Source organism: Wyeomyia smithii, chromosome 3 (genome assembly GCF_029784165.1).
Source record: "Wyeomyia smithii strain HCP4-BCI-WySm-NY-G18 chromosome 3, ASM2978416v1, whole genome shotgun sequence".
NCBI classification, from domain to species: Eukaryota; Metazoa; Arthropoda; class Insecta; order Diptera; family Culicidae; genus Wyeomyia; species Wyeomyia smithii.
In genome coordinates, this window is record NC_073696.1 from 266,549,275 (window position 1) to 266,571,267 (window position 21,993).

At 44.0% G+C, this 21,993-nt stretch overlaps 2 protein-coding genes across 2 annotated transcripts; both read right to left on the reverse strand.

The window, feature by feature from the left end:
- Nucleotides 1-1,086: 1,086 nt before the first annotated feature.
- On the reverse strand, nucleotides 1,087-2,280 carry LOC129729251 (uncharacterized). Its single transcript, XM_055687762.1, has one exon. The coding sequence runs from the start codon at nucleotides 2,278-2,280 to the stop codon at nucleotides 1,087-1,089; it is 1,194 nt and encodes a 397-aa protein (XP_055543737.1).
- Nucleotides 2,281-5,897: 3,617 nt separating this feature from the next.
- On the reverse strand, nucleotides 5,898-21,837 carry LOC129729252 (uncharacterized protein DDB_G0284459-like). Its single transcript, XM_055687763.1, has 2 exons — nucleotides 21,790-21,837; nucleotides 5,898-6,845 (listed from the first exon to the last, which is right to left on the reverse strand). Exons 1-2 carry the CDS (start codon nucleotides 21,835-21,837, stop codon nucleotides 5,898-5,900), a joined length of 996 nt encoding a protein of 331 aa, XP_055543738.1.
- Between the last annotated feature and the right edge of the window lie 156 nt (nucleotides 21,838-21,993).

The following is a 21,993-nucleotide window of genomic DNA, read 5'->3' on the forward strand; positions in this document are numbered from 1 at the left end:
GAAAAGATTGGTTAAACTAAAAAGCCACAAGGTTTGTGTAGAAAGCCACGACCGCAACGTTGACGTAGAACTACCTAAGGTTGTTTGTTACTTTAGTTGTATTGAATATGTTTGTACATTGTACATTGTTACTTGTTTTGTTCGTTGGCACATGGTCTGGCTGATCAGCAGCTCTGCTCATATGACGACATCGAAAAATATCTTGATTTGTGGATAACCTCAAAAGACGAGCACTTTATCGTAACGGTATTCGAGCACTTCCAGAAAGATGGGACAAACTTGTTGACAACATTTTAAATTAATTTTAGGTAACTATTTTTGCCTTTCTCCTAGAAAGGTATAGCAATCACTGAAAAAACTAAAGGTATAAAAGTGCTCTCCAAAGGGCCGAATGTCGTATATCACTCGACTCAGCTCGACGAGCTGAGCATTTTCTGTATGTGTGTGTAACGCTCTCCCAATCTCACTCGATTTTCTCAGAGATGGCTGGACCGATTTCAATGAATTAATTACAAATGAAAGGTCTATTTGCCCCATAAAACCCTATTGAATTTTATTGTAATCGGATTTCTAGTTTAGAGTGTGGGGGTGGGAGGTTATAATCACGATTCCGAGAGCAAACACTTTTTTATAGCATTAGCTTCAAGCTGAATTTAGGAAATATATTGTAATTGTCGTTTGTAGCTAGTGTTAGTTTTACTCACAATTTTAGTGCAAGAACCTTTGCGAATAGAAGAAATCGTATCGATTGCCACGCGTTTTTTGTATGGCTATAACCTATAATTTTAATCAGTTCTCAGTTCGCAATTAATGCCGCAAAGAGTAATTTTTAAATAATAACTTACTTAATATTCTGAATAGTGGTTCCAATTTCAGCGATTCATAGGTTAAAGTTTAGCATATAATTAGTATTAGTTTAGTATTTAATCGTATAAAATGTATCAACCAACTTAAGTACAGAGTTATAATCGTGCTCCTCTCTCAATCGTCAACGAAGCGAATGGCGACTTTTAGGTCTTCGGGTTTTTGACACTTCGTTCCGTCCGTCGACTGATCGAGGCGACTTGATCAGCGCCACGTCGACGTTCATCGACGGCGCCGCCGTAACGAGTGGCTTGGTCGTTTCATACCCCGTAAACCTTGGTGCCCTAAATCTCCCGAGGGCTCTGCTGGTTTACATTGATCTCCAACGTCCAATACCGCTAACTTGACGGCTGGTCGCCGTAGAACCCCAGTCGATGTCCCTACTAGAGCCTGACGAACTCTGCCGTCCCGGCCGGGGAAGACCTTCTCCGCACGTCCACGGATCCACTGATTCCGCGCAGTCCCATTGACTACAAGAACTAGATCTCCCTCTTCCAGTTCCTTGACGTTCTCGAACCACTTACACCTCCGAGTTATTACCGGTAGGTACTCGCGGATCCATCTCCTCCAGAACTCCCCGGTGATGAACTGAGCTAATTTCCAGCTACTGCGTAGAGCTCCATAGCCATTGACACCCGCTGCCGGTTGGAGTTTGTTACCCGTGGAACTTCCCAGTAGGAAGTGGTTGGGGATCAAAGACTCTTGGTCCGCCGATTCCAGAGGTATGTAGGTTAGCGGCCTGGAGTTGACCAAAGCTTCGGCTTCGTAAATGATGGTTTTCAGAGTCTCGTCGTCTGGTTTTCGCTGAGTGTCCAAAGCTGAACCGACTGCTACTTTCACTGACTTGACGAGGCGCTCCCACACTCCACCCATGTGTGGATCTGCGGGAGGGTTAAATTTCCACCCGGTTGTAGCGTTCATAAAGGTAATCGCCATGTCATCGTTTAGTGCTGCAATCTCCTCCTGAAGTTGTCTGTTGACCCCTTGAAAACAAGTGCCGTTGTCGGAGTAGAAGACTGCAGGCGAACCCCGACGGCATATGAGTCTGCGCACTGCCATAACGCATGAGTCCGTAGACAAGCTGTGCACCACCTCCATATGTACTGCCCGAATCGTCAGACAGGTAAATAGTGCGATCCAGCGTTTCGCCTGACTACGCCCTGCTCTGATTAGCACTGGTCCAAAATAATCCACCCCTACGTACGTGAACAGGCGGACGAATGGTTCTAATCTCTTTTCAGAGTGGGGTGCAATAGGTGGTGATGAGGGGATGATCTTGGAGACCTTGCAGAACGCGCAGTTGTTTGCCACTTTTCTGACAAGAGCTCGGAGATTCGCCACTTCGAAAGGCTGCCGCATTTCGTTCACCACTGTCCAGCGGTTGGCGTGTCGATAAAGGTGGTGGTAGAAGACCATTATAAGTGTTGTTACAATGTGACGTTTCGGGAGGATAACAGGGTACTTTGCATCCGAAGAATCTCTTGTTCATCCATGTACGGCCAGGTTTTATAGATGGGACTAGATTTCGATACGGATTGGTGACGGCTTTCCGGGGTCCCTTGAGTCGACTTCAGCACATTTCGCTCGTCCGGGAAAGTCTCTTCTTGCGCCATCCTCCAGAGCAGCCTTTCCGCCTTCCCTAGCTCTGTCTGAGTTAACAACTTCGCTCGAAGTTGTTGACCAACGTTTCTTCACCTAGAGCTTTCGACGAAACGTGTTATATAACCTGTTGTTCGCTGCAATTTCGTCCACCGGCTGAATCTCGAGTAATCTATGAGTGCCGCCGCATTCCAGTGCACCTGCACTCTTCGGATTTCCTCGTGAGTCGTCTCTACCGTCGTCTGCTTCGGCCAAGAATGCTCACCGTGATGTAAAAACTTGGGTCCGCGCAACCAGGGACTGGCAGATTCTAAGTTTGGGCCGCTCTTCCACTTCGTGGCATCGTCTGAGTGTTAGGATTTCTCCAATCCGGACAGACACGAATTTGTGGAACTGACGATGGTCGGAACGAATCCACACCAGCACCGTCGTGGAATCACTCCAGAAAAAGCGTTGCGCCACCGGATATGTGTGGCACTCTAGGACCGTAGTCACGTACCGATCTCCTAGTACAGCAGCTCTGAGCTCGAGCCTTGGGATGGAGATAGTCTTCAGGGGGCCACCTAGCTCTTAGCTCCAACCAGGACCAGTTGAGCACTGCCATTTCGTACTAAACGAAAATATACGGTACACGAGTAAGCACTTTTGCTAGCGTTCACGAATGTATGAACTTGCAGACCGTCCATAGTGTCCGGAAACGGGGAGAAGTAGCAGCGTGGAATCATCAGTCGGTCCAGTTCCGGGAAAAGTTCAATCCATTGACGCCATTTCTGATGAAGATCCTCGTTGATCGGTTCATCCCATTCCGTAGCTGATGCCTAGGTTCCTTGGATTAGCACTTTTCCGTGGACTAGAAAATGTGAGATGAGCCCCAAGGGGTCAAAGAGGCTCATGACGACCTTCAACACCTCACGCTTTGTTGGTACGTGCGATGCATCGACAATGGCTCTAAGATCTTACCGTAGATTTACCGTTTAGGTGAAGCAGTCCTTCTCAGGAAGCCACTTCATTCCAAGCACGGATTCAATTGTGCCTTTCCGTTCCAGAGCCAGGTTCTTCGGCTCTTCCGCCGAAATTTCACCGATATCTCGCAGAAGTTGTGCAAAATTGGATCAAAACTTGTAGATCTCGAAACCTCCCTTTGCGTGGACCAGTATCACCTCCTTGACGACTTCCACGGCTTCTTCGGCAGACATAAAGCTGTCCAAATAGTCGTCCACGTAATGGTTCTTCACTAGGGCTGCTGTTGCCCGTGGATACTGTTCGGCGAACTCCTGCGCGTTAATGTTTTTGACATACTGCGCAGAAACTGGCGAACAGGTGGCGCCGAAGGTGGCGACGTCCATCACGTAGACCTGAATCGGATCGGAAGGACTATCTCGCCACAGGAAGCATTGTGCCAGCCGATCTTGGACACGGATTAGTAGCTGGTGGAACATCTCCCTGATATCTCCGCAGACTGCCACATGGCAACGGTGACAGCAAGTCCGGACCCTTGAGGAGTTTCGAGTTAAGGGAGACTCCGTTTGCCACTGCCGCCGCGTCCCAAATCAACCGTACCTTATCTGGTTTTTTAGGATTGATGGTGATTCCTAGCGGAAGGAACCACATACGCTTTTTCTCGGCCATCGCCAATTCTGCTTTTGTTGCTTTGTGTGCGTAGCCCTTTTGTAAATATGCGACAATTTGTTCATGTACTCGCGATTGTAGTGAGGGGTTCTTCGCGAGCATTCGCTTTAGAGACAGAAGACGTTGGACCGCCATCTGGTAGCTGTCGGGGAAATCCGGATCATCATGACGGAAGAGAAGTCCGGTTTCGAAGCCACAATCGGTCCGCCTTGTAGTTTCTTCTAGGATTTTTCTTGCTCGTATATCTTCTTTAGATTCCAGCGGCTCGTAGTGTCCGGTGACCCCAGCGTCATCCAGCGCGATGAAGTCTCTTAATTGATCGTTGAGCTGTTGATCTGGATTGGTGGATCCAGCAAGATGGAAGTTGACAACTGCTTTCTTTGAAGATGACCCAGCTAAACATCCATTGATGCTCCACCCGAGGTGACATTTTGCTGCGATTGGGTCTGTTGCTCCGCCTTCACGGAGCTTAAGCGGAACTCCGAGACGAAGGTGATCCAACCCGATCAAAAGTTTTGGTTGAACCAAATCGTAGTCTTCTAAGGGAAGGCCTCGCAGGTGTGGATATCGCTGACAAAGTTCCCGGTATTTTAAGGCTCTGGAAGGGAGTACCAAGCTGCTGACTGTTCGAACATGCGACAGCTGGTGATGGTTGCCATTACGTCTTCCCGATACGTGCAGCTGTACGCGTTGCGACCTTGGTTCCTCTCGGGTCACCTTACCCGTCCATTGCAGAGTGAGCGGTTCTGATGGCCCGGTTACACCCAGACGTATTGCGATCGTTTTGTCCAAAAGAGTGATTGAGGACCCCTCGTCGATGAATGCGAAGACGACCTCGGATTTCTTCCCTGCATACAGCACCACGGGAAGGACGCGGAACATAGGGAAGAGACCGTTCTCCTGAGTGAGATGGTTGGCAGATATTTTGGGGGGTGGTCGAGGTGAAGAAGGGGAATGAAGGAGAGTGTTATGTTTCTGCGGACAACCCTCAATCTCACAACCCCTCCAAGACTTGCAAGGCCACTTGCCGTGGATGTCCAGACAAGTTCGGCATAACGCTTTTTGATTGACTGATTTCCACCTTTCGTCGACGTTGTAGGATCTAAAATTGTCGCATTCCGCTACCCTATGTCCCTCTCGATCACATATGGCACAAGGCTTACCTGGCATCTTATAAGCTGTCTGGTTTTCAAAGGGGGAGCAGACGTCGGGAGTTGCGAATGAGTTTGTATAATACCTTTCTCCCTAAAACGTTTTTGATCACCCTTGAAGTTGCGGCTGGAACTCGGAAGATCGAACGTCACCTGGCTGGTCGCGGTCACTAGTCCTCCCATGAAGTCACCGAACGTCACTAATTTCGCATCCGGTTGCTTACTTTTGTAGACCGCCCACTCAATTTTTTCTCTACCAGCTCCTGCATTATTACCGGGTTGGCTAGGTGTAGAAATTGATTCGCCGCCTTCAGATGATCCACGAGATTTTGAACGATCAGTCCAAATTCCACCACTGTCTCGAGTCTATCGTGCTTTGGCGCTGGGGATCGATGAACCTTCTCGATGAGTGATCGTATCAGGAGTTCCGGTCTACCGTATAGCGTACGTAGGGTGTTGATGACCTGTGGTACGCTTGATGGAAGTAGCAGTCTACTTCGGACAGACTCGAAAGCGTGTCCCTTCAAGCAGCGTTGTAGGCGGATGAGGTTTTCTGCATCTGAATACCCACATGCAGCTGTTGTTTGTTCGAAGCTGCATATGAATATCGGCCAACCATGACACCGGTAGATGACCCATTGAAAATGGCGGATACTATGGATTCGGAGCACCCGGAACTGGGTAGTCAGGTGGCTGAGGAAGTCTCTGCGGTTCCGTTGCATTCGGAACATTAGGGGGGTTCCGTTGTCGTTGAGACTGCATCGGTAGGCATGGTTTATCCGTCATAGTGGCTGGTTGATCGCTCAGGCTCGGATTGTCCGGCGATTGTCGCGGAATCGGAGGTTTAGTAGAGACCGGTTGTTGTCTCGGTGACTTTGAAATTCCCGGCAGAGCCTCCGATATTGGCAGCTGGCTTTTTGGTAACGGTGATGATCCCAACGGTATCGAAACGCTAGGCGTAGTTAACGGTAGTCTGGCCTGTGCCGTACAATTAGAAGCTTGATCGATTGGGTTCGGTAGTCCGGGCGGAGTTGACGGAGTCGGCGATTGATCTGAAGGGTTTGCACAGTCAGGATTCAGGTGATGCATGACTAGAACCGGTGGTTTCAGTTCCGGTAGAGGGTCGGCTCTTCCGCTTTCCGATTCGGTATCGACTACATCGGAATGAATCTCGTTCAGCCAGCCGGACACCTTTTGATTGGAATCGTGAACCGATCCAGTCTTGCTGCCACACTCACTCATTTGTCGAATAATGGACTGCATTTTCTCCAGCGACTCCTGTCGAATTTGCTGTTGCTTCATCTGAAAGATTTTCTCTTCCTGCAGCTGTCTCTGCCGGATGTTGGCCTCTTCTTCCATAAGTGCCTTCTTTTCCTCAAGTCGACGAAGGGTTTCTTCCGTCGTTTTCCTCTCCAGCGCTTCTTGTGAGTGCAACGCTTGCTCTCGCATTGTCTTTTCATTCTCAAGCAGCTTTATTTCTACTTGCAGATGAGCTGCCCGGGCACTGGGCGTGGAGCTGGGCACTACCGATATAGTTTTCTCTAGCTTCTTAGAGCCCGACTTAACCGAGGACGACCGGAGTGTCCTGGCGGATGATGGCGGCTTCAAATAGTGGGTGGATAGCGAGGGATTTTAATTTCGACACTCGTTACAGAAGTAGGCCAGACTTTTGACAGAGTCGTCCACGCCTGCACACCCGAAATGCTCCCATAATTTGCAAGAATCGCAACACACTTAATATTCTGAATAGTGGTTCCAATTTCAGCGATTTAAAGGTTAAAGTTTAGCATTTAATTAGTAGCAGTTTAGTATTTAATCGTATAAAATGTATCAACCAACTTAAGTACAGAGTTATAATCGTGCTCCTCTCTCAATCGTCGACGAAGCGAATGGCGACTTTCAGGTCTTCGGGTTTTTGACACTTCGTTCCGTCCGTCGACTGATCGAGGCGACTTGATCAGCGCCACGTCGCACAGTGGCCGGAAGCCGGACAAAACTCAAGTTCTAATTATTGATATTTTATATTTTTTTTAAAGTTCTACTGTATTAAAAAACGTGTTTTCCAAATATCAAGACAATTGGATTAAATTTGAATTTTTGGGAGCACTTTGAACGTTGTTAAGTCATGTTATTTCAATGATTTTTTTCGCTCAGAAAGCACATATTGGGGTTTACTTTAACCAGTAAATACTCACCTAATTCTTATTCGAATTCAATGCGATAGGTTGCATTTTGATGATAAATAATCAGAATTGTATTTCGTGTTGAATGTTTTTATGTAATTCATCATAACTTTTGTAAAATGTTTGAAATACCTATTGAGTGGTCTGAAAAAAACTTTTTTTTTGCGCAAATGTATGCTGTACGATCTCACCCATCGGTTGCCACAGGTCGCATAGTATGCATTTCATAGGAAATTTTCTCTACTTTTCGAATACTAAGGTCCCGTTTTGCCCCTTTCTGCCCCGCTGAACAAAAATTTTAATTGAAAATAAAATAGTTTTAATGAAGGCGCATGGTGGTTTGTGAAAGTTACGTTGTTTTACAGAAGTAGTTAGTAGTTTCATTCAATTGTTCTAGAAGAACATCATCGTCTTACGTTCAGATGTAAAAATAAGGTAAAAGAACACATATAATTATATTAAATTTACATGAATATTCATTTTTCAAACCAATGCATTAGGTTTTAACATTTTACTCGTCATCGTCAGTACCATCATGACTGAAAATTAATGAATCTTCCACCTTTTATGTGAAAGTGCTTTTCGATTTGTTGTTGTGTCTAAAACTCGGAACTACCGGATCTGACGCAATTAGCAGCTCACGAAACATCCAGGCATTTATTTTCTCTTGTATTCCGGATTGCTTCTTGCTTCATGCATTCTTGGGCTACTTCCGAAAGTTTACCAACGGGATTCGAAGATTAAACGATTATTTCACATCCTTGAATTAGTAATATGTGTACTGTTGTTGAACATCCATACAATTTTACATAATAATGAGCGGTAGCGTTGGACTAAAATTTTGATGCATCAATTCTTTCGCCACTCGAAATCGTTGCTAGCGGCGTCTGAAATCGCTGGATTAAATTTAAATCGACTCCTGTTATCTCCAAAGAAAATTCTGCATTGGAAAAAACGTATTGCTGTAACACCGTTATTGCTATTGCCGAAGCCAGGGTGCGGTTTGTCGACATGTAGACCAAGTTTGACAAAAAATTCTTTTTGAATTCGCTGTTTGATGCTGTTGAGCTGATCGATGTTCCCTGTTTTCAAATATTGAGAATAGGTAATATTTCCATTTTTTTCTACTCCGAAAATTTATTATGAAATTTAAGTTCAATGTTCAATATTAAATTTAAATTCAATATGAAATCTGCTCTCAGAAAAAAAACTGCAAATATCGACAAACCAATAAAAGTCTGCACACGGACTCTAAAAATCTTCATTTTCAGATAAATTTGCATATCTGGTATACCTGATTACAATTATACGTCACAAATTATGTACCGTAAACTGGGGTGACTTTGATCACCGGGGTGACTTTGATCACTGTACCTCTTTTTTGAAAATGTGGTAAAAAAGCGCTCGTAGTGCTTGGGACTTGTCGTAATCTTCACTGAATGCGTGAATATATGTTTGTATTGCTACTACTCATGCATTTCCTGCTATTTCAAGAATGTTTTTCATGCTAAAATATTAATTGAAAATAAAGTGTATTTTTGGCGATTTTTGTTGCATACAAACAATCGGTTCAAGCAGATTCAAAACAACAAGTTGCAATACGTAAAGTTTTTTTTTATTTTGTTCCCAGATTAGTTCTTAAGATGAACAAATATTATAACAATACATTTTATTGTTATTTTTGCAAGTTTTTCCTCAAAGGCAATGTTGAGTCCCAATATTCTCCACAGCGTATTACATATTTCTTTTCAACAAAAACCCAAGACGTGAAGTAACATGCAAATTTGGCCAATTTCATAAGTCAAATTCCTCGTGGACTAGTTTTTGATGATTCGCCATTATAAACTGTTCACGTAGAATGTGAATGGCCCCCAAATCGCTTTCCATATTTATAAACTCGTTTAAGCCGTTTAAGCCGTTTAACTCCGCCTGTTACGATTCTCTTGGTACAGTTTAGCCTTTACGAATAGACTTGAATTATTGAGAACTGTAGCAGAGGGTCCGAAGCCCCTGTAAAGGAGGATGGTTGCAACAGCTCTTAACCATGGCTGTTGCGTAAAATCCAATGGTTAAAACCCCTAAGCTAAGGTGTTATGCGACCCGTGCCGATGGATGACGTGGTGGGGGGGGGGGGGGGTTTAAGGAATACCCAGCCTCTAACGGAGCCTGTGGAGTACCAGGGCACCCTTCACAGTAATAAGCCCTTACTGCATCATGCGGGTCACTGATGCAGCGGACTCTTCTTTACCCAGCGACTCGTGGGAATTTTATGAACGACAAAACTTCACAAAATTCGGCCACCGGCAGCCTTTCTTTGCCGGAACCCATGGACTCATCGGAGCGTAGTCCAATAAAAACAAACGCACCGGGCAGAACGGAGGAGATGGAGCATGAGGATGATTTCAACCTCGACAGCGAATCGCTGGACGGAGGACCCTCGGCTTCATCCTTAATCCTACTTTCTCCACAAGGGAATGACGAAAGTCAAATGGACTTAGTTCCCGGTCCACAGACAAGGCCCGATGACGAAGGGAAACCCGAATCATCGGCACCCCTCGTCAAGCGACTTTCAAATGCGCAAAGGCGGCGACTGAGCAAAAATCTTCGCTCCGGTCTCTCGTACGAAGAAGCCAGGAAGCTGGCCCTCCTTCCAACAGAGCAGCCTGCTCAATCGAACCAAGCTGCCGTCAAGCGACAGCGGTCGGACGACTTGGTGTCACCAAACACCAGTACTAAGTGTCCACAGCCTAAAAAACAGCGGAACGGCACTGGTTTGGGGTCATCGGGTTCGAAGCCGCTCCCGAAGGCCACATATAGGGACATGGTGGGAGCTATAAGCCTTGCGGTTACTTCTGCTACCCACCCCAGCTCCCTACTCACAACGGACCAGCTTCAGGCTGTCCGGACCTCCATCCTCGATCACATTGCGAACCAGGAAAATCCAACCACCAAGCCCAAGTTTAACGGTTGCCATCTAAAAAATGGCTTCCTGCAACTTGCCTGTGCCGACAACGACACAGTGCAGTGGTTGGAAAGGGAGGTACCTTCTCTCGTACCATGGGAGGGAGCACAACTTCGTGTATACCACATGAAGGATCTGCCGAAGGCCAGACGGTATGTCGGTTACTTCGCGGACAGTGCGAACTCTCCGGAAGAGAAGATTCTTCGTTCACTCCAGAATCAGAACGACCATCTCTCTACCAAAATGTGGCGAGTCTGTAACCGCAAATTGGTAAAGACCTTGGTCGAACTAGTTCTGGATATTGACGAAGAATCGGCCAAACTCGTTGAGAGTAGAAATTATGAACTGCACTACGGTTTCGGCAAAGCACGCATCCGAAAGGTAAGCGGAAGGCCGAACGTCACAGGCGGGAAAGACTCCGTCGCAATGTCAGGGAAGGTACGTGCGGGTAACTCCTCCGGGAGTACTCTGCCACCACCCAGGCAAAACGATCCTGCGAATGGGCTAAAGGTTCGCGTGGGAAACTCCTCCGGGAGTGCCCCACAACCACCCAAACGCAACCCTGCGATTGGGAAGGTACGCGCAGGATGCTCCCCCGTGAGTGCCCTGTCACCACCCAAAAAACGCAACCCCGCGGCTGCTCGGACGGTTCCGCCGAAGACTCGCAAGAGTGTGAAGCATCAACCACCGAAAAGTCGCACCCCCCGGAGTCAAAAACCGCCACAGTGTGCGCGACGACCTTCTGTTGCCAATCGACTGCTGCAACCGAAGCCGAACAGTGAGGAAGAGCAACTTCCATCAACCAGCCAAACCGCTGTTGGCAGCCGTCAGCCAATACCAGGATCATCTTCCGATCCGGACAAAGACGGCAACTTCACTGCAAAGTGAGCAGCCTTCGCTGCGTGTAAGCGAATCTCCATCACGCAAAAGGCGCCTCGGGTGTTCTTTGCAGGAGATTCGCCAAAGAGCAGCTAGCGGCTGCTTTCATCCAGGAGCCGTGGATCAACGAATCCAAAGTTCTCGGACTTAACGCTCCTAACGGTAGGTTAATCTACTGTGACACGCAGTCCAAACCAAGGACTGCAATTCTGCTAAATAGAGAACTAAAATTTTTACCGATTACAGAATTTATCCAACGCGACGTCGTTGCCGTCACGGTTGAAGTACCGACAACCAGAGGAAAGCAGGAAATGGTTGTCGCGTCGGCCTACTTCCCGGGCGACCAAGGTGATATACCGCCACCCGAAGTTGCTGCGCTCGTGCGGTACTGCAAGGCCATCAACAAGCCGTTTCTGATCGGCTGCGATGCCAACGCTCACCACACGATCTGGGGCAGCTCGGACACCAACATCAGGGGTGAATACCTACTTGAATACCTTACTTCTAACGATGTCAATGTATGTTATGTAGGGAATAACCCCACGTTTATCAACGCTATTAGACAGGAGGTCCTTGATCTCACTCTGTGTAGCGCCTCTATTTCTGAAAGGATTAAAAATTGGCATGTCTCCGATGAAACTAGTTTGTCGGACCACAGACACATCGTTTTTAATATAGAGGCTAACCCTCTGAAAAGAGAGCTGTTCAGAAATCCTAAGAATACAGATTGGGAATCCTTTAAGGAACGCCTGATCGATTCACGAACTTTCAGTTACAGCAACATTCGAAATTCTGTTGACCTGAATTCGGCAGCAAATGATCTACAAAACAGAATCATGGATGCTTTCGACGCTAACTGTCCACTAACACAGCGGTCAGTATGCCGTGACGTACCCTGGTGGAATGATCAACTTAGTGACCTTCGTCGGGAAACTAGGCGGTTGTTCAACAGGGCAAAAGTCACGTCTAACTGGGACGACTACAGGGCGTCCCTCACTAAATACAACGCCGAGCTACGCAAGGCTAAACGGAAATCCAGAGTTAGTTTCTGTGAAAGAATCCAAACTCTGCCGGAAGCTACGCGGCTCCAAAAGGCGATGTCCAAAGACCATACTAACGGTTTAGGACAGGTGAGGAAAGAGGATGGATGCCTCACTGTCACTACCAAGGAAACGCTGGAGGTTCTTATAAACACCCACTTTCCTGGATCGACAGAGACCGAAGAACTGAATAGTGATGGGTCGCGGCAGGACAATTCGAGACATATGGCGTCTCGGGAGTCCATCCTGCTGGCCCGTCGACTGTTCACGGAAGCTTCAATAGGTTGGGCTCTAAGCTCATTCGACCCTATGAAGTCTCCTGGTCCAGACGGCATACTACCCATCTTTCTACAAAAATCGGCCGCAGTTATCATGTCCGAACTCATCAACCTCTTCAGAGCCAGCTTTATCCTGGGCCATATTCCGGATAACTGGCTGAAGTTGAAGGTAGTGTTTATCCCCAAAGTTGGAAGAAAGGACAAAACCCTACCTAAAACTTTCAGACCCATAAGTCTGACTTTATCGCTTCTCAAGTTGATGGAGAAAATAATGGATAAATATATCCGTGATGAGTTTCTTAAAGACTCCCCGCTGAACAGGAACCAACATGCCTATCAAAGCGGCGAGTCAACAGAAACTGCTCTTCACAGCTTAGTGACGTTGATTGAAAAGTCCCTAAGTTATCAGTAGACGGCGCTATGTTCCTTTCTTGATATTGAAGGGGCCTTCGATAACACGTCCTTTGCATCAATCGATACGGCTCTTTCTCATAAGGGAATCGACCAAACTTCAAGGAACTGGATACACGCAATGCTCTCTAGCAGAGTGATCACAGCAACCTTGGGAGATTCGTCTGTAACAATGTCAGTGATCAAGGGGTGTCCGCAAGGAGGAGTTCTCTCGCCCTTGTAATGGTCACTAGTTGTCGACGCACTTCTCAACAAGCTTTCACAGCTTGGTTACGAGGTCATTGGATACGCCGATGACATCGTCCTCATCGTCAGAGGTAAAGATGACGCAACTCTGTCGAGCCGAATGCAAACGGCTCTGAATACCACCATGTCATGGTGTTTACAGGAGGGTCTAAACATAAACCCCTTAAAAACAGTCCTAATTCCATTCGGCAGACGAAGGACGATCTCCATCACTCCTCCAATACTGAGTGGAGTTAGACTGGGCTTCAGCAATGAAGTCAAATATCTCGGAATTATTCTGGACAAGAAACTGAACTGGTCTGCACAACTGGATCATGCCGCTAAGAAAGCGATCTCAGCGATCTGGGCCTGCAGAACTCTCTTCGGTAAGACCTGGGGACTGAAACCAGACTTGGCACTCTGGTCTTACAAGACCATTGCCCGACCAAGAATCACCTATGCTGCCCTAGTGTGGTGGCCTAAGGTGAACGAAGTGACTGCGCAAGCCAAACTCAAAAAAGTAGGAGGGTGGTATTCAAGACACGACCGCATGACGTTGACTACCGTATTTTCTTATATTCCATCAAAACAAATAGTAGAGGGAATTGCAACTCCAGTATTTGTTGCAATTTTATCTAACAGTGCATTTCTGAATGCTGAATACTAGAAGAATGGATCTCTCTTATTTAATCGCTGTCATTTCATACATACCGCATGACGTAGGACTCTATATTTTTCATCTAACAGTGCTTTCTTATTTGCTGACATTAGAGCGCTTTGAACAATAATTAATAAATAAAACAGAAAATTCAATTAGCCGCTTCTGTACCAAAATTTCGAGGCACCAAAAGGTGCCAGTTGCCGATTATAGTTTCCTGGTTAGTCCGTCCAGAATTCCAGCCATTTAAGTGTTTTGCAGTAGCCATTTACTACTAAAGCCACCAGCATTACGGGTGAAACCGGCATGAGATGACCGGTACTATTTTGTATTTCCTCCTTTCAGCTGCTATCACCTAGCGTCCGCATGTCACTGGTGCGGTTTTGGAATCAGAATGATGGGGCGCCGGCCGCTGTCGTAAAATTAACACCAACAAAAAGATGCATATTTGCAAGGTTTTTTCCGCTAGCAGCAGCATTTTGTAATAAAACAGAAAATTCAATTAGCCGCTTCTGTAACAAAATTTCGAGGCACCAAAAGGGGCCAGGTGCCGAATATATCCATGTTTTTGGTCAGTCCGTCCAGAATTCTTTCAAGATAGCGTCCGTATGTAGCCGGTACGGTTTAGTAATGAAACTGATGGGGTGAAATGTTCGAACGGTACGTTTTATACCAGGGCTTCGTCAGATAAATTAAAAGAGGGATGGGCTACATAAGTTATGGAATGGAAGAGACAAATGTTTCTTGAAAGCTGCGCCGGCCGCTGTCATAATATTAACACCAACACAAACATGCATTTTTGCAAGGTTTTTTCCGCTAGCAGCATCATTTGGTAAAACAGAAAATTCAATTAGCCGCTTCTGTACCAAAATTTCGAGGCACCAAAAGGTGCCAGTTGCCGATTATAGTTTCCTGGTTAGTCCGTCCAGAATTCCAGCCATTTAAGTGTTTTGCAGTAGCCATTTACTACTAAAGCCACCAGCATTACGGGTGAAACCGGCACGAGATGACCGGTACTATTTTGTATTTCCTCCTTTCAGCTGCTATCACCTAGCGTCCGCATGTCACTGGTGCGGTTTTGGAATCAGAATGATGGGGCGCCGGCCGCTGTCGTAAAATTAACACCAACAAAAAGATGCATATTTGCAAGGTTTTTTCCGCTAGCAGCAGCATAAACATCGGAAACAGAAAGTGACAACAACAATAACAACAAAGTCAGATCGATTGTATCCGTTAGTGTCGACTGTGCTTGGGAAGAGAGGTAGTGATTGGCTGCGCGGTATGATTTAGACAATCGATATTAATTACCAATTTTTCAATAGTGTATCTCAAACAATAGTTTGTTTTTGTTACATAAATTTAACCGTAAAAGAATTTCTGATCGATTGATGCCAAAACCTCGAAAACCTGATAATAGATGACTGCAAAATAAGCGCTCAAAACCTGACCACTTTTCTCTGGTTTTCCCTGGTTGAATTACTAGATTTTTAAATTCAGGGGCCTAACTTCGATACAGACGTTTGTCAACGTCAAAAGTTCAAAGACTTGCATGTCTTTCGGCTAGCAGCGCTATGCGAACAACTCCAACTGCAGCCATGGAAGCTATGCTTTGCCTACTACCTCTACATCTTCATGTGAAAAAGGAAGCAGAGCTTGGCGCTCTAAGGTTGCAAAGGAGGAAAACCATACTTGAAGGGGACCAAATCGGCCACCTTCGCATACTTAGGGAGTTCAAACTAACTCCGCTATTAACCACAGTCTCCGACTGGATGGACGTTAGGTCCAACATGGATATTCCATACAGAGTGATTGAAACAAACCGCTCTATGTGAAACAATGGAGGGCCTAATCTTCCACCTGGCATCGTCAATTTTTATACGGACGGCTCGAAAATGGGATCCCTAACGGGATCTGGTATATACGGACCCGGTATCAGGGAAACGTTTTCCCTGGGAAAATGGCCCACCGTTTTTCAAGCAGAGGTATATGCCATATACATCTGCGCAAAAATATGTCTGCAACGCAACTACAGACATGCGAAAATCGGTATATTCTCGGACAGTCAAGCAGCACTACTAGCACTTAAGTCCGTCAAATGCGCTTCCAAACTTGTTTGGGAATGCATTGAAACTCTACGGGAACTTTCCCGACAGAATTCAGTTTTTCTGTTTTGGGTGCCCGGACACTGCGGAGTCGAGGGTAATGAACACGCTGACTACCTAGCAAGACAGGGATCAGCTCAGCGGTTTATTGGTCCCGAGCCGTTTCTGGGTACGCCCATTTCCGCTATCAAAAGCGAACTATTAACTTGGGAAAGGCTAGAAATAGTATCCCAATGGCAACAGGCACAGGGTTGTAGACAAGGCAAACAGTTTATCTATCCGAACCCTGGAACCGCCAGAAAGCTACTTAGTCTAAATCGTAGTGACCTACGGATAATCACGGGACTCCTCACCGGACACTGTCCCGCTTTTTATCATTTAAAGAAAATCGGCGTAGTGTTGAACGACACCTGCCGATTCTGCAAATCTGAACCAGAGAGTTCAGAGCATTTGCTTTGCTCTTGCGAAGCTCTTGCTTCCTCTAGGTACAACTTCTTAGGAAGTTACCTTTTAACTCCATACCAAGCATGGAGCTCCAATCCCAAGCAGGTCATTAGTTTCATCAACTATGTTGTACCTAATTGGGGTACAGGTTTACAACAAAACAGTTCTACTCCATCAATGAGTACGAACAATCCGTAACCTGTGCACAGCAATCGGGGCCCGCCACAAAAGACAATCAGCAAGAATGTCGCAGTGGCATTTCAGTACCCAGTGCCCTTCAGGCATACAGAGAAAAAAGCCGTTTAAGGCTGTTCAATTTAGTGAAAGTAGCAAAGTGTTACACCAAATTCATCAAAATAATGAAGTGATCAAAGTCACCCCGGAATGATGATTGGTGTAAAATTTTAAGAGCATATTCAAAAACAGCAAAAATGTTGTTAAACTTTTGAAGTAGTGACTGAATCTTTTTCAATGCATGCCAGTACTTATTTTAAAAATATCGAATAATATTGTTTTCAGTATATTCTGAAAATATTTGAGATACAATCAAAAAAGTGATCAAAGTCACCCCAGTTTACGGTACTAGCGTATATAGACACTGTATTTTTACTAGTATAAAAACACATAAAACTGGCATACCACCTTTTGACCAGCAATGTTAAACGATAAATTTTTACTTAGACTCAAGTTTTCTAAATCTATTAAATTGGGACCATTTTGCATATTTCAACATATAATATCCTGTATAGTTCGTTTCGAATACACATTTCTCTTAAAATAGTATAGCGTGAAAAAAAGACAGAACAGTCAATTAATGGCAGTGGATTTTTTTTAAAGCTAATTACACACAACATTGATTTAATATGAATGAATATTTTTTTGTTTTCTACTCACGTATTTTAGTTTAACGTATTTAACATTTTGTTTCATAAATTAATGCGATGTATTAATTGAGCCAAAAAATGATATCTATTTCAATACTACATGATCTACAATACTACATGATACTGCGAAATTTGGCACACAATCGGCTAGTTCACATTTTGACAGTTTATACTGGTTTCCTATATTCGCTTCACCAGAAACTAACTATACTGACACCGTACTTATTTCAATCATATTTATAATTAAAATTTTAAATTATAATTTTAAAATAATCCATTATTATTTAAAATTTAATATTATATATACTATCCTCAGTTTCGCTGATGACTACTGGATCCTCAAACATAACAAAAGATGGAAATATAAATGAATAATGATATACATAAAAACACTACGACGTAATTTTAGCCATAAGAAAATTTTAATTGCCCTTTAGGGAGATATTTTCCCAACTTTTTGAATTTTTGATAGCAGAATTGAATTTTTCATAAAAAAACAACCTAATATGGATTTTTCTGCTTTTTCAATGAACAATTTGAGTTTTGTCCGACTTTTGTTCGGAGACCCGCCACTGTGCGTCGACGTTCATCGACGGCGCCACCGTAACGAGGGGCTTGGTCGTTACATAGAGGTTATGTATCAAAATGTAAATATCACGAAACATCAATATCTCTGAAACTACGCAACCGATTTGAACGAAATTGATTTCAAATGAACGGGCTATCTAAAAAACCCTTAACTTTTGAATTTCATTAGGACTGGACATGTGGTTCAAAAGTTATAGAAAGAAACGTGTTCTCGAGTCAAATGGAAAGTCTAGTTGCCCCATAAGACCCGATTGATTTTTTTTGCAATCAGACTATTACTTTGCCTGTCATGTTTAAAAATGTGAAATCCAGCTATGAAAAATAGAAGATTCACAAGACTACTTAAACTCACTCACTTTTCTCAGAGATGGCTGAACCGATTTTCACTAAAGTAGTGTCAAATGAGAGGTCCATCTAACTCATAACACCCTATTGAATTGAACTGTAATCGGACTGTAACTTCGTCTGTAATGTATCGAAATGTGAAAATCACGAAACATCATTATCTTAGAAACTACACAACCGATTTGAACAATATTGATATTAGATGAACGGGCTAGTTAAGGGTAACTGATGAATTATGATTGAACAAGTGGTTTCATAATTCGGCTGCTCTATACGTTCCCATTTCATTCGATTATAATCGAATTTAACCCTCTAGTGCCCAATGCCGCCATTTGGCGGGCTTCAGTCAAACCTCTAAAAACCTTCAATAGATACCTAAAAATTGTTTATAATGATTCATTGTGATTTTACCGAAGCCCGTCTAGAAATAAACTTGGGCACTAGAGGGTTAAGCAACCGTTATGTATTAAATTGTTAAAACAACGAAAGTCTATTATCTCAAAGATAACACGACTTTTTCAACATAACTAGCGTCATACGACCGAGTTATCTCTTAAACTTACAAATAACTAACTTCATAACAACTTGATATGTGGTTCAAAAGTTATGGAACGAAAAGAAATTCAAAGACTATTTAAAACTAAACCTGCTTTGATCAATATACGTGGGCTCAACATAATTCAAATGTGGTTTCGTATTATTTGAACGTTCGAAACTAAGGGTCATTTCTTTCATTTCGCTATTTCTTAAGCACTAACGTCAAATTTCATATTTTATACTTCAATTACAACATCAATATTTTAGAACCCAAAGAGTGAATATACTTTTATTGGATTGAAGCGTCCATGTAAATCTATTTTTACAAATAATAAGTTTGAATGAGAAAGGTTGGGTCTGAACACTAGGTGGATTAATTTAGGTTTTTCAAAATAAGGCTGCATTTTCATAAAAACAAACAGCGAGAACTTAGTTGCGTATCTAATATTTAGCCAAATATATTGTAAAAATAATCAAGAATTCTCTGATTCCATCTAACGAACAGAGGCATTTTAAGGTTTTTACATGGCACAGAACAATTGTTATTTTCCAGGAAGACTTGAAGGGCAAACTGCGAAATATAATCATTTTCAAACGCAATAGCAAACAGACTAAACCGATTTTCGATTGGGCTGAAATGGTATACCTTTTATTAGATACGACGATTAAGAAGAAATATTTAACCTTTCGGAAAAACAAACAATGAGAAAAATATTCATAATGGTGCAAAATCGTATTAAAATGCTTTTATGGATTCATTATTCAATAATTACACGCAGTAAATATTCAAACATACTAAATCGGTCCACGGAAAGAAAAATTTATGGTTATGAGGTAACCTTTTGCGAATAGACAAGAAGTTCTAGAAACAAATACAACGCTGACAAATGATTCAGTTTCTTTCCAGTCGATCCAACATGGAATGAAATATCATCAAACAGTAATTAATAAACGATATCGTACAGCATATTTACATGCGAAAACATATATGTGACAGTCACCGTTTGCCGCTCCCCCATTCCAAGCGTATTAGGGAAAAAGAGAGCGAAAAAACTTCCTCACCTACCGGTCGTTGTCCGCACCTACTGCGAGAACCCAATCGCCCTGGCACATATGTGTCCCTAATAGGCATCGACCGCATTCGCTAGCCGCCGGGGATGGACGGCAACCACTTCGACATTAAATAGCTTGATGGCCATCAGTTGGAAAAGAAAATGCGACAATGCCACACCAATCATTAATCTTATTTGATATCAAAATTACATTTGTCCTTTCTCAAAATGATATATGGATCAGTAGTAGTAGCAACAGCAGAAGCAGCCTCCTCCGGGTTCGCTGGCCGTGCAATTCTGGTGCGCCTCGCATGTGACCAGAGAGCGCCGGTGCCACTCAAATGTAAACAAACAGTGACAGTTCGAAGTTGTTGGTTTGCCGATAATAAATGATTTCTGTTCCGGCGGTTATGTCTCTCTGTGTCTTTGCTTCCGTATCTCTGGGAACGGGGTCTGATGGGATTGCGATTCGACCCATTACTGTCAATTCGGGACACATCAAATTTCCGGTTGTTTCTTCGGCTGTACGTGCGTGGTCGAGGTGTGATTAGGAGCCGAGTTACACATCCAGCAACGAAATTAATGAATATTGGATCAGGGCTTAGGATTTCCAGCTAGCAGTTTATTGTTTCGTTTGATTAATGAATTCCACTCAATCTATTGTTCTGCAGTTTTGATAGTTTTCTAGAGGACACTCTTAGTGGCGTAATAAAAACAGATTATTACTTTGCTATTTTTGTTTTCGCTCCTTATGGTTAGAACAGTCTGGAAGCAAGAAACGGTACAATGTTTCATACTACTTTTACGACTTCGATTATTCTGCTACAACGAAGGACAAGATGTTCCTCCCATCAATAAATCATCCTCGAGGAAGTATTCGTTTGTTGCTCTCGATTACGACATTTATGGGAGGATAAAAGTTCATTCTTTTGCCGTTTATCTTCATGCCAGGAAAGATTCCACCTGAATCGTCGATAGTCTGTACACATGAGGAAAAAAAACTCAAGCTAGAAGGAAGTCGCCAACTGCAAATGGAACAAATAGACTCCAATCCAATGGCGGTTCCTTCAGTCGTCGTTGAACGATTGCCAACGTTCGCCTTCGACAAAGTCGGGCACTGATTTATGAGCCTGGTCTGGCCCCAATTTCGATTCGATTTGCATCTGTCGCTAGCAGCGGCGGCGGTGGAAACCGGCTGGTTCTTAATCTTCAAGGCCGCAGAATCATGGTTCCGGAAAAGAATCAGTTTCAAATTGAAATCTAATAAAGACACCGGCAGTAGCAGCCGGTCGTCATCCGGCATTATTTATTACGTTTGGCTCCGTAAATCAACCGTTCCGTCGGAGCTAGTACACTCGTTCTTCAAGTGCGACGATTCGCAATGCCGGACAATGAATCGAACTTCTGTGACGCCAGTGTGGTTCCATCCAGCGCCTGAAATGCATACCCGTACTTGGACCGAAGCCTGACACTCTGTCGAAAGTGGTAGGCCTGTTTGGAAAGCGGCCTTGCCTGAGAGCTCTGGTCAGCGAAACGACATCGGACTGGACGGAAGAGTTATTTTCCTCGCTCCATTTGCCAATCGTACAAAAATTGCATTCCGAACACTCCCTTAGCAGCAGTGCCCCCGTCACTCACTGTTGTTGTCCAGTGCATGTGACCTGCTCGGACATACCAGGCAGTCCAGTTTCACTTTATGGATACTGAACGAACAGACAAAATTCTGGTGACAAAGTTTCAACTGTATGGAAGCGATGAAATACGGTTATCATCGATTGGTATTTCCCTGGTGTAACGGGCTACACTGGTATTCAGAGTTGAAAATAATTTGAAGAGCTAGCTTATCTGTTTTTCAAAATTTAGGTCATTATTTTTTCATTTCATGGAGAGAAATGATTAAGTTATGATAAGTGATGTGCTTCATTACGTTGTCCAAGTTACTCAATGTTTTAACTTACTTCTTGATTATTCTCCATACTATTCGAATTGGACGAGAATTTTGGCATAGCTCTAAATCTTTGATTCCGTTTAAAAAACCAGCGAAAGCAAAAATCAAGCCTCCACGGTTGTAATAACATCAGACTTCGAAATGTCATAAAGTTTTAACCCCCTAATGGATTGCAATTGTCTTCATGTCGTAGGATGGATAACGTAAAGAAAAT